The sequence below is a fragment of the Macaca thibetana genome, chromosome 2 (assembly GCF_024542745.1).
Source record: "Macaca thibetana thibetana isolate TM-01 chromosome 2, ASM2454274v1, whole genome shotgun sequence".
In the NCBI taxonomy this organism is placed as follows: Eukaryota; Metazoa; Chordata; class Mammalia; order Primates; family Cercopithecidae; genus Macaca; species Macaca thibetana.
Window position 1 is genome coordinate 71,756,796 of NC_065579.1, and position 13,344 is coordinate 71,770,139.

Consider the following 13,344-nt stretch of genomic DNA (forward strand, 5'->3'; position numbering starts at 1 on the left):
ATTTCTTGAACTTATTCCTCCTATCTAAATAAAAATTTATATCCTTTGACCAGCATCTTCCCATCCCCACCCCCAATCCTTTAACACCTGGTAACCATCATTCTACTCTCTACTATGAATTCAGTTGTTTACATTCCACATGTAAATGAAATCATGCAGCATTTGTCTTTCTGTGCCTGGCTTATTTCACTTATTTCCAGGTTTATCTATGTTGTAACAAGTGACAGAATTTTCTCCTTTTTTAAGGCTAAGTAATATTTAGTAGTATTTCATTGTGTATATATATTAGATTTTCTTTATCCATTTATCCACTGATGGGCATATAGGTTGATTCCATATCTTGGTTATTATTAACAATGCTGCAATAAACATGGATGTGTAAATATCTTTTTGAAATCCTACTTTTGGTACTTTTGGATATATATCCGGAAGTGAAATTGCTGGCTTATATGGTGATTCTATATTTACCTTTTTGAGGAACTCTAGACTTTTTCCATATAGGCTTTACTCAATTACATTGCTAGCAACAGTGTGCAAGAGTACCTTTTCTCTACATCCTCTCCAACACTTTAAAAACCTTTCATCTTCTTGATGATAACCATTCTAATAGGTATGAGGTGATATCTCATTGTGGTTTTAATTTGCATTTCTCTCATGATTAGTGATATTGACAGTTTTTTCTTATGTACTTGTTATGTCTCCTTTTGAGAAATGTTTATTCAGATCACTTGCCCTTTTTAAAACTGATTTGTTTTCTTACTGTTGAGTTGTTGGAGTTCCTCATGTGTGTTGCATATTAACCCCTTATCGTGTGTGGTTTGCAAATATTTTCTCCCATTCTGTAGGTTTTCTTTTCGGCCTGTTGATTGTTTCTTTAGCTGTCCAGAAGTTTTTTAGTTTGATGTAATTTCATTTATCTATTCTTGGCTTTTGTTGCCTGTGCTTTGGATTTTTCCAAGAAATCATTGCCTAGACCAATGTCAAGGAGCTTTTCCCTTATGTTTTCTTATAGTAGTTTTACAGTTTCAGATTTTAGTTTTAAGTATTAAAGTTTTTGAGTTAGTTTTTGTTTCTGGTGTAAGAGTCTAATTTGAGTCTTAAGTTTTTTGAGTTAATTTTTGTTTCTGGTCTGTTATAAGAGTCTAATTTTATTCTTCTACATGTGGATATCCAGCTTTTCCAACACCATTTATCAAAGAGACAGTCTTTTCCTCATTATATGTTCTTGACATCTTTGTCAAAAATCAATTGACTGTAAATACTTGAATTTATTTCTGGGTTCTCTGTTTTGTTTCCTTGGTCTACGTGTCTGTTTTTAGTCTAGTAGCATGATGTTTTGATTATTATAGCTTTGAAGTATGTCTTGAAGTCAGGTACTGTGATGCTTCTGGCTTTGTTCTTTTTGCTTTAGATTACTTTGGCTATTCAGGGTCTTTTGTGGTTCCATAGAAATTTTGCAATTGTTTTTTCTATTTCTGTGAAAAATGTTATTGGAATTTTGATAGAGATTGCATCAAATGTGCAGATTGCTTTGGATAGTATGGTCATTTTGACAATATTTACTCTTCCAGTCCATGAACACAGGATATCTTTCCACTTATTTTTGTCTTCTTCATTTTTTTCATAAATGTTTTATGGTTTTCAGTGTACAGGACTTTCACTTCTGGGGTAAAGTAAATCCTAGTTTTTATGGAGCCCAAGTCTTATAAAATCTGGCTGGTAGGGGGAGCCTCTTAAATAGGAAAAATATATCTTATATTTTCAAATTTTATAAAACTTACCTTAATATGAAAATAATATTTCCTTCAGGGCTAAAAGTGGCCTCAGAAGATGAAGTTTCATTAATATCAAAGACAATTTATTTCTAATTGTATTCTAGACCCCTAATACAATTGCTGATACATCGTGGATGTTCTAGAAAAACTTGTTAACTAATTAATGAATTATTCATCAAAGTATCTTCAAAGCAGTGTGATTTCCACTCTTTTTCTTTTTTTTTTTTTTTGAGATGGAGTCTCGCTGTGTCGCCCAGGCTGGAGTGCAGTGGCCGGATGTCAGCTCACTGCAAGCTCTGCCTCCCGGGTTTTTACGCCATTCTCCTGCCTCAGCCTCCCGAGTAGCCGGGACTACAGGCGCCCGCCACCTCGCCCGGCTAGTTTTTTGTATTTTTTAGTAGAGACGGGGTTTCACCGTGTTAGCCAGGATGGTCTCGAACTCCTGACCTCGTGATCCACCCGTCTCGGCCTCCCAAAGTGCTGGGATTACAGGCTTGAGCCACCGCGCCCGGCCAGATTTCCACTCTTTTTCTTTTCCTTTCTTTTCTTTCTTACAAAATTGTCCCCTGGCTGGAGAATAGTGGCACAATTTTGGCTTGATGCAGCCTCAGTCTCCTGGGCCCAAGTAATGCTTTGGACTACAGGTGGACTTCACCAGGCCCAGCTCATTTTTAATTTCTTGTAGAGATAGAGTCTCCCTACATTGCCCAGGCTACCCTCAAACTCCTGGCCTCAGGTGATCCTCTCACTTTGGCCTCCCAGTGTGCTGAGATTATAGGTGTGAGCCACCACACCTGGCTGATTTCCATTGTTTTTGCACTACTTGATGCCACTATCTATGACTTGATATTGAACATACATTAGCACTATAAAAACACAGAAACAAAATCAACCAGTGTTTTCTATTGTAAAATCAATAACATGTTCATAAGAGACTTCCCGTGATAAGCTAAAGAGATGAACAGTGAAGACAAAATGGTGATGAATGGCTTAGGCCGAGGAGATGTTAGCCAGATAGATCTGACAATTGGGACACAAGGCTGCTTATGTTAGAATTCTGTAGTTACCGTAATTCTATCTTCTAATTTTTAGAAGACAGAGGGCTGGAAGGTTTTGAATGATGGATAATTTCTGTTAGTGAAGTCCTCAAGTCAGAAAGATATTATGGAGCTTTGGGAGGTCAGGTGATGGTGGGCTAAGAAGCAGGAGAACCATCTGCTGCAGTCTGATTCTGGAGCATGGTCTGAATGGTCAGTTACTTGTCTCCTTTGCTCTCAAGTATGTGTGGGCCGGGGAAGACTCACAAGTGTGTCTGCTTTGAGATGGCAATAAAAAGCAAGTGAAGAAAACATGGTTGCAGCTACCTCTTGATGAAGATCAGTGCAGTGGCTTAGGTCTTCCCAGAGATCCTGAAAGAAAATATAATAAAATAAGATAATTAAGGAGGTGGGCAAAGCAATTCAAAGATATTCACAAACACTAAGAAAGTTTTTCTTATGGTTTGATTTGGAAATGTGAGGTGATCATTTAAAAGAAAAGAGGGGTATGGTATTAGCCCATTGTATCCTTGATCAATATAGACCACCCATTCCTTTTAGTTTCTGCGTCATAGCTAATAGATTGCCCAGGGAAAACAAAGTATCATTTATAATTGTTATTTGAATATTTTATGTGAAACCTAATCTTCTGAAGACTTACAGAAATCATTGTAGATTAAGATAAGAAATAAAGATTTGCATTTATAAGAAATTAATGATAGTTCTGAAATTGAAGAACCATTTAGTTCTGGGAGAAATAAATACAAATTATAACATCTATCTGATGGAGTTTTGTTTAGATTGCTTCTGGTGATAAACCATCTATAATAATATAAATCAAGCCCTGGTGTTTGCCCATAAATTTGCAATGTTTAGCATAATTTTTGTTTGCATTTCATACTAAAGTGACACCAAGAAATATGAGATTAATAGTTATTAAGTGAAAATGACTTTCATGTCTGTAGTCATTTTTAGAAACAGTTTTGTGTAATTCATTTAGAGAGCAGAAAAAATTAATTTGCGGTTGTGGTGGGATCTAGCACATTAAAACAAAGAGGGAAGTGGCACATAGGAATAAACTTTTGAAACATAAGGGTGGATTCATTTTTAACCTTGAATTCTGATTTAATACCTCAAGGTAACCTTCAGGTCACCACACTTTTGTTTGTTGACTGTAGAATGGTAATAGTTTAAGGAAAAGAAATGTTGTTACCTCCTTTCAAATTATGTCATAATCCTGCCGAGTAGAAGCTTATCCATACCTGAGGGGACAGAGGGTCAGACAGCTGCCCCTGTGGTATGGTGCCTTTTATTAATTTTAATTAGTGTTTTCATTAGGAAGTGTCAGATTCTGATTTCTAACAAAGACATATTATCTACTTTTATCTGTTTCATTGCATTACAAATCCACAGTGGTGCAGAAGTTAAATTCTACAGAATATTTTTTTTTGAGAAATCTAGCCTCAGACTTTATGAGTTTAAAAATATAGTTAATATTTCCTAAGAATTTATTATGTGCTAGCTGTGTTCTAAATGCTTTATATATGTTCAGTTATTTGTGTTATCTTCATTGCTAGAGCCCTTTTCAGACAAAGTCATACATTCACTTATTCAGGTATTATTTACTGAATACCTTCTCTGTGCTAGACATGGGAAGCATTAATGTTTTAGAGGAGGTTGGAGGAAAAAGATTATATTTAAGAGTTTATAAAAAGTACATCAGGACTTTTGGTCAATATGATATTGTAAGTTCATATTTTGAGGCTTCGCTGCTCAAAATACCTATTAAAGATGGATAAAGTATTTTTTAAAAATAATAATAAACCACATTATTATGTGAAAATTTAAAATTAGACCTTTAGTTGACCAGAAAATATTCAGAAATGCCAAGCAGTGGTGCTAGGATGTGTGTGGGCTTGCTAAGTGCTGGGTCTGGAAGCAGAGGTGGCTTCGATTTAAGTGGTGAGGCTTGAAGTGTTGAAGAGCATAATAGTGCCTTAAAACCAAACTCATGGGTGGTCACGGTAGCTCATGCCTGTAATCCCAGCACTTTGGGAGACTGACACAGGTGGATCGATTGAACCCAGAAGTTTGAGATTGGCCTAGGCAACATGGCAAAATCCTACCTCTACAAAAAGTACAAAAATTAGCCCAGTATGGTGGTGTGCACCTGTAGTCCCAGCTACATGAGAAGCTGAGGTGGGAGGATCTCTTGAGCCTGGCTTGTTGAGGCTGCAGTGAACCGTGATCATACCATTGCACTCCAGCCTGGGAGCACTGACAGCGTAAGACCCTTTCTCAAAAACAAACATGCAAACAAACAAAAAAATCCAACTCACAACATGAAACTGGAAACTGTCCCTTCCTAGCCATCTCACCTTCCTTCCAACTAGTGCATGGGACACTGAATTCCAGGAAGCTGATACCTGGTTCTGGATTGGGCACTCCACATGCCAAGTGGAGGGAACTATACATCAACTACTGATACTGGTTTGGAAGAAGTCTCATTGTGTTGGGATATAACATGGAACTGTTTATTTTTTTTCTTCCATCCTTACAACATATCACTAGCAGATTCCAAAGTTTTGCAGTCACATTAACTTATTAACTTATTTTAGTGTAGTTTAAAACTTATATTTTCAAAATCTGGCTTTTTTTTTTTTTTTTCTGCCGTCACACACTAGAACTAGAGCCCTGGTAGCTGGAAGGAATCAGTAAGACAAAGGGCACAGGCAGTTGTGGTCTGGTTCCAAGCCGCCCCCTTTTTCCCTTATTTCCTCTAACAGCCCTAGCTTCTTCTGGGTTGAGATGGGTAGGGAAGAAGGTGAAGGACACTAATTTTGTTAGTGATGGAAATGGTGCCTGATGTTGCTTGGATTCGGTCTGGTTTTGTCTGAAGTTGTTGCCCTTTGTCTTAGGTGTTGTGCCAGGTTTCTTGGGGTAGGTATTTGCCTCAACCCAGTCTGTCTCTGAGGATCATCACAGAGAGGGGAAGCCCACTCTCCATTTGACTCCTGCCAGTGGTCCACATGCTTAACCCTTCTTTGATGGGATGTGTGATTGCTTGATCTAGCAGCCCTGTGGCTCAAGGTCAACGTATTTATTCCCTCCCCTCCTTTCCCAAGTCTTTTATTTTAAAGGGAGAAAGAATTAAGGAGAAATGGATGTTGATAATAGTAAGGCTGGTTTTCCAGTATTTAAAAACATCATGTGGGGAGATGTCTTACAGCTTTTTTTGGTGACACTCTTTGGAGTGTTTAGTGCCTTTACTTTTTAGTTCTGGTCTCTAGCCACAATTCAAAGTCAATTGGCCAGGCACGGTGGCTTTGGCAGGGCGCAGTGGCTCACGCCTGTAATACCAGCACTTTGGGAGGCTGAGGTCAGTGGATCACCTGAGGTCAGGAGTTCAAGACCAGCCTGGCCAATGTGGTGAAACCCTGTCTCTACTAAAAATACAAAAATTAACCGGGTGTGATGGCGCATGCCTGTAATCCCAGCTACTCAGGAGGCTGAGCCATGAGAAGTGCTTGAATCCAGGAGGCAGAGGTTGCAGTGAGCCGAGACCGTGTCACTGCACTCTAGCCTGGGCAACAGAGTGAGACTCTGGATCAAAAAAACAACATCATCAACAACAACAACAACAACAAAAACAAAAACAAAAAACTGGCCAGGCATGGTGGCTCATGACTGTAATCCCAGCACTTTGAGAGACTGAGGCAGGCAGATCACCTGAGATCAGGAGTTTGAGACTAGCCTGGTCAACATGGTGAACCTCATCTCTACTAAAAATAAAAATTAGCCAGGTGTGGTGGCTCACACCTGTAATTCCCAGCTACTTAGGAGGCTGAGGCAGGAGAATCACTTGAACCCAGGGGGCAAAGGTTGCAGTGAGCCGAGATTGTGCAACCGCACTCCAGCCTGGGTGACAGAGCTAGACTCTGTCTCAAAACAAAAACAAAAACACACACACACACACACACACACACACACACACACAAACAAACAAAAAACAAAGTCAATAAGAAAATATCTCCTGAAAATCCTGTTACACTAGATAGATAAGGAGAAAAGAGTGAGGAACTTCCCAGTCAGGATGTGGCCTGCCAACCAAAATTCAAAACAAATAAAACTAATTCCAAGGAAGGCAGTTATCAAAATCATTGATCAGACTATCAATTTCAGCAGAAATAAAAATATTTAAAGTTATTGAAAAATCAAACAAGTGTTAAATCCTGAAAGAAATAAATGAAAGGACACACACAGACACACACACACACACACATGCACACGTATATATCAAATAAAATATGAGATGTGTGCATTGTAAGAAAGATGAACAGGGAATTTTGCAAGATAGATTGATGATTTAATTAATTATTGACTGTTAAAAGGTCTCTGTTTTAGTGTGTCATTTGGTAGATGAAACATGCTATATATTTTTTTCTTGTTCGAAGGAATAAACCTAATGAATGAAACCTGTGTTTCAACCCAGCTGTCTGACATGTACTGGGTATATTGCAATTAAAATCTGACACAAACTACCCTGGCATTAGCACAGATCCAATGATTAAAGGCAAAGTCCTCCACCAGACTGTTCCCACTTCAGGTGACAACTTCAAGTCTTGGGGGGGCCCAGGCTACCCATGCTTCTGACTAACTGTAAATAAATTTGGTGCTTTTCATGACCTTCTCAAGCTTGAAAATCCTAATAATTTGCTATTATCAATATTTTATTATTAGTTGTTATTACTCACAGAATTAAGAAATGCATTATATTTGGGATTATAGTTTTACTGTAAAGGATACACATACGGAAGAACAGCCAAATGAAAAGATGTGCAGGGCAAGGTCTGGGTGGAAGACAGAGCTTCTGTGTCCTCTGCTTGTGGAGTCAGGACATGTCATCCTCCCAGCACATCAGTGTGTTTACTAACCAGCAAGCTCCACTGAGCCTCAGTATCCAGAGTTTTTACTGGGGTTTCATTACATAGGCAAGATTGGTTGAATCATTGGCCACATGATTGAACACAATCTCTAGGCCCTTTTCCCTCCCTGGAGGTCAGGTAGTAAAGTTCCGATCTGCTAATCATATGGTTGGTCTTTCAGGTGAATGGCCCCCATCCTCAAGCTATCCAGGGACTACAGGGCATCACTTCATTAGCATAACAAACAATCGGTTACCACATTAGCATATAACTCAGGATATTTCAAGGGTTTTAGGAGCCCCATGCCAGGAATACGGGACAAAGGCCAAGTTTTTCATTATATCACAATGAATAACTTTCTGTTCCATCAAAAAAATGGCATGTATTTAGATATAAAATATAAAAAATTAAAATATTAGAAATATAATTTAGAACTAGGCCAAATAAATTCTGGAAAATGGAATATAGAAAATATTTTCCATCAAGCAGAGATAAGAAAGAAGAAAAAATACAAACTGCTAGTAAACAGAAGCTACAAAATGAGATGATGAAATAGGTACAGTTATATTTCTAATGAAAATGTAAGTAACTCTGTTTACCTACTAAAAGATAGAAGCTAACAAATTGGATTTTTTAAAAAATGCAACGATTGACTCAAAAAACTATATAGCAAGATTTAAGGTAACAGAACCAAATATAACTAAGAAATTCTAACCAAGTGAAAGAGGATATAAAAATATTAATATTAGACAAATAGATTTTATGATAAAACAGTACAAAGTATGTTATAATGCATTAGCAGAAACACTATGTAATGATAAAAGATCAATTCACCAAGTATATACAATAATCATCAGCTTGTAAATTCTTAACAAAATTGCCTCAAAATATGTAAAGAATTAATATTTTATATTAATTATATTGAGTAAAGTTCTATACTCAGAATTATAATGAGTAAAATCCAAAATAATTAGTGGGAAACTTCAAAATATATATTCCAAAATTTTTCCAATATATGTATACCTATATATATATTCCAACATTTATCAGGATCCACAACAAGGCAGAGAAAAACATTTAGTAAGTATAAAGTCTTATCAACAATCCCAGCACTTTGGGAGGCCGAGATGGGCGGATCAAGAGGTCAGGAGATCGAGACCATCCTGGCTAACACGGTGAAACCCCGTCTCTACTAAAAAATACAAAAAACTAGCCAGACGAGGTGGTGGGCGCCTGTAGCCCCAGCTACTTGGGAGGCTGAGGCAGGAGAATGGCATAAACCCGGGAGGCGGAGCTTGAAGTGAGCTGAGATCTGGCCATTGCACTCCAGCCCAGGCGACAGAGCGAGACTCCGTCTCAAAAAAAAAAACTTACCAACAAAATGTACAAGCTTGAATATGTGTATGTATGTGTACACACAAGTTCACATATCCATGTTCCTATTAACAAAGAGTACACATTAAGTACACATGTATACAAAAGTTTCAAACATACAACTACATGATTTTTCTATATATTGAGTGTTTTTTTTTATTTTAATAGATTTTGAAGCATCAATATTATCCAGATGATAGTCTTTGACATGTATGTAATCTAATTAGGAATCAGTAATACCCAGTTTTAATTTTAACTTTTATTTTAAGTTCAGGGGTATATGCGCTTGTTTGTTATATAGGTAAACTTGTGTCACAGGGTTTTGTTGTACACATTACTTCATCACTCTCATATTTAGCCTAGTACCTATTAGGTATTTTTCCTGTTCCTCTCCCTCCTCCTCAATCTCCACCCTCTGATTCCTAGGGATCCGCAAGTGTGTGTTTTTCCCTGCCATGTGTCCATGTGTTCTCATCATTTAGCTCCCATTCATATGTGAGAACATACGATATTTGGTTTTCTGTTCCTGCATTAGTTTGCTAAGGATAATGGCCTCTAGCTCCAACCATGTTCCTGCAAAGATCATGATCTCATTCTTTTTTATGGCTGCATAGTATTCCATGGTGTATATGTACCATATTTTCTTTATCCAGTCTATCATTGATGGGCATTCAGGTTGATTCCATGTCTTTGCTATTGTGAATAGTGTTGCAATGAACATACACATGCATGTGTCTTTATAATAGAGTGATTTGTATTCCTTTGGGTATATACCCAGTAATAGGATTGCTGGGTCAAATTGTATTTCTGTTTTTAGGTCTTTGAGAAATCACCACACTGTATTCCACAATGGGTAAACTAATTTACACTCCCAGCAACAGTATATAAGCATTCCTTTTTCTCTGCAACCTTGCCAGCCTCTGTTATTTTTTGACTTTTTACTAGTAGCCATTTTAACTGGTATGAGATAATAACCTGGTTCTTCTCTGTATTGGAGGGAAAACTTTTCCTGTATCAACTTAGGTCTGAATAGTTGGGGGCCTTTGAATTAATTGACAACAAACAAATTAATAGGAGAAAAGTTTAACTGATGCATGCAATAGTGGCCTATAGGGAATACGTCATGAAACAGCTAGGGGTGAGGGTTTATATCCCCTCTTAGTAAGGGAGGCATTTAAGACTTCGAACGATAGGAGTTTCTGATGAGGGATGTTAACACAAATTCTTTCTGAAATGTCCTGGTGCCCAAGGTTTGTTCCTTCCCTGACTGGAGACTTTTGGGAGTCAGGAAGGGGAATAGGAGGATGGTGGTATTGTGGCAGCTGAGTCTTCTAAAGCTTTGCTACAGTTGGCATCAAAGAGAGGGAGGGAAAGTATAATACATCCATCTCCAGATCCCGGCTATAGGAGATGTGTCCAGAAATGAGAACTCTAAAAATCTCTGTGGCTTCCTATGCACTAAGATAAAAACTTCTTGGCCTGGAAGGCCCTTCCTGTCCCACCAAGCATCTCATCATTCCAGCCACTTTGTCTTTCTTTCAGATCCGCAGAAGGCCAAGCTTTTTCCCTTTTTAGAACCTCTGCTCATTCTATTCCTTCCGTCTGAGTGGCATCCCTGGCTCTTCCATAGTTGTCTTCTTTTCATCCTTAGGTCACAGTGTCACCTCTTCACTGAAGCCTTTCGTAATTAATGAATCTACGTGAGCTTCTCTTATCTCTATTCTAGCACCTTAATTGCTTCCATCTTAGCATGCCACATTTTGTATCTATTTAGGTGTTTTATAATTTTCTCTCTCTTCTATTTAGATTGTCAAATCAAAGAGAATATGGACTTTCTTTTTTTTTTTTCTTTTTTTCTTAATTATACTTTAAATTCTGGGGTACATGTGCGAACGTGCAGTTTTATTATATAGGTATACACATGCCATGGTGGTTTGCTGCACCCACCAACCCATCATGTACATTAGGTGTTTCTCCTAATGCTATTCCTTCCCCAGCCCTCCAAACCCCCAGCCCCCGACAGGCCCCGGTGTGTGATGCTCCCTCCCTGTGTCCATGTGTTCTCATTGTTCAACTCCCACTTATGAGTGAAAACATGCAGTGTTTGGTTTTCTGTTCTTGTGTTAGTTCTTTCATTTGTACCACCTGCAGCTGGAACTGTCAGTGCTGCACCCAGGTCCCCTCTCCTTTACCCCTGCACACCTGACAGGCTTCCAGCTCCCAGCATTGCATTTCTTAGCCTGAGGACTTACTTTGGTTTCTGGAAGCTGACTCTGTCTGCTGTGCTTTGAGCCTGAAATACTAGGGAGGAAGTAGCTTTTAATCAACCACTGACAGAAATTAATGCCCAGGTTCCCTCACCCTCCAACATATCCAATATTGGCTGGCTTGATAATACATTTTTATTTGCTAATTCTCCTTCTTTGTCTAATTTCATTACTTTCTTACCAGTGTTTTCTGTACCTCCTAAGTAAGCGATGTATACTCAAATCACATGTGGGGAATGCTTCTGGCACAATGCTTTACACACATAGGCATAGAGTAAGTATTTGTTGGATGCATAGATGGATGGGTAGGGGTGGATGGATGGATGGATGGATAGATAAAGACTGCAAAGTGGAGTTCAAGGTTGGATGTGGTATAAGAATTCAAACGATTGACAAACCAAAAACAAAGGTGCTGTTAGCTCTTTCTAATTAATGCTGTTGCCTCAGAAAAAAATATATAGCACATAAAGGTGTAGGCATATCAGTTTACAGATAATCTAATATGGAAATTTTAAAAGCTATGGTTTTCTTTAGGATCATTATACAATGCTTGATGATTTTATGGATGCCTGTCTTATGTGCAGTTTTTACATTCCTTGTCTTATTACAGTTCTGTATTTACCTAAAGTATTAAAATGTGCTATGCAAACTCATAAATAAAGTTCAACTTGAACTTCACTTAATTTAGGTGAGGTTAATGATCCAAACAATCACCTTTCAGAAATATATCTAGAAGTGAGAATTAGGTTGTGAAATGAGATGGTGAGATGCAGAGGCACAGAAAACAGTGTTAGCAAAAAGGGACTGCAGTCACAGAGTGTGATGTAAAAGATATATAGTGTGAAAAGCACTAAGATGTTTATCGGTATTATTATTGTGTCACTGGAAAAGTTCACAGAGCTATTTAGGGGATGACTAGAGCTTCTGAATCAGAGCTCATTTCTGTTTTCAGAAGATTATGAATATGGAGACTATGCCAGACTGTGAGCGTCTTGAAGGCAGGAACATCAAAGTCTGCGTCATCTGTTATATTCCTAGCAGGGTCAGTGCATGGCATGTAAGTGATCTTGAATGCAGAAAAAGCATGAGTGGTTGGCCTAACTGGATATTACAAGTAGTGTTGTTTTCACATGTAAAACAATTCATATAAACTAGTAAATCATTCATCACTAAGTAAAGCATTCTTCAAATCACAAAAGGTTATTAAAAAATTGAATTCTGGCATTCCAGGTTATTAGTGTTAGCCTTCCTCATTGAAAAATTAAAGATAGTGGGTCTAAATTCCTGTAAATCTGTACAAACTTTCTGTAAGGAAATATTAATATAATGATAGTGGTGGAAAAATACTTGTGTTTAAACAAGAATTACCTGAGAAACCCAATTAAACATGCAGATTGAAAATATTGTTCAGAAATAATTTCCAGGAAAAATTTAACTTCTCTTGATGAACTGGCTTGCTTTTTCTTCATGAGTATTGAGAATCCTGCAATTTTTTTTTCTTCTAAAATTTTGGCTACCAAAGCACTCAGAACTTAATCTACAGCTCAATTTTTCTAACTTTGTGGGAATTTATGATGTTTATATCTATCTTCTAAATTTCTTCTGGTCTTTAAAATTTATTCTGATTTTCTTTTCCTGGTCCTGGTGTTGTTTTTGTATTGCCTGTATTTTTCTTTCTTACTTTGTGTATTTTTCATAACATGCCAAGCTTTTTGTGGAAGATGGAGAAATCAACGTTTCATATATAAACATATATTTTGATTAGATTTCTATTCTTTTTTTCAAGGCCAAGTGTTTGTGAAGAACAGCAAGTGACTGTGGTTGAACTTGCACACCCATATGTTCGGGCATTCACGGACATTGTCAAGCTCTGGAAACAAGGCTGTACTGGTTCAAGTTGGTGTGTGAGCTATGAAAGAAGGTAAGAGTGCTTCTGTACTCTTTGATTATTAAAAAGCAACACCAA

The 13,344-nt window shown here is 37.7% G+C and overlaps 1 protein-coding gene across 1 annotated transcript in view; it reads left to right on the forward strand.

Annotated features, from left to right (window-relative positions):
* The window catches only part of LOC126948943 (EGF-like and EMI domain-containing protein 1), a 491,125-nt gene that overhangs the window by 42,040 nt on the left and 435,741 nt on the right, over positions 1 to 13,344 (forward strand). Inside the window, exon 2 of the mRNA XM_050781377.1 lies at positions 13,165 to 13,299. Within this exon, the coding sequence (XP_050637334.1) occupies positions 13,165 to 13,299 (135 nt within the window). The remainder of the gene's footprint in view (positions 1 to 13,164; positions 13,300 to 13,344) is intronic.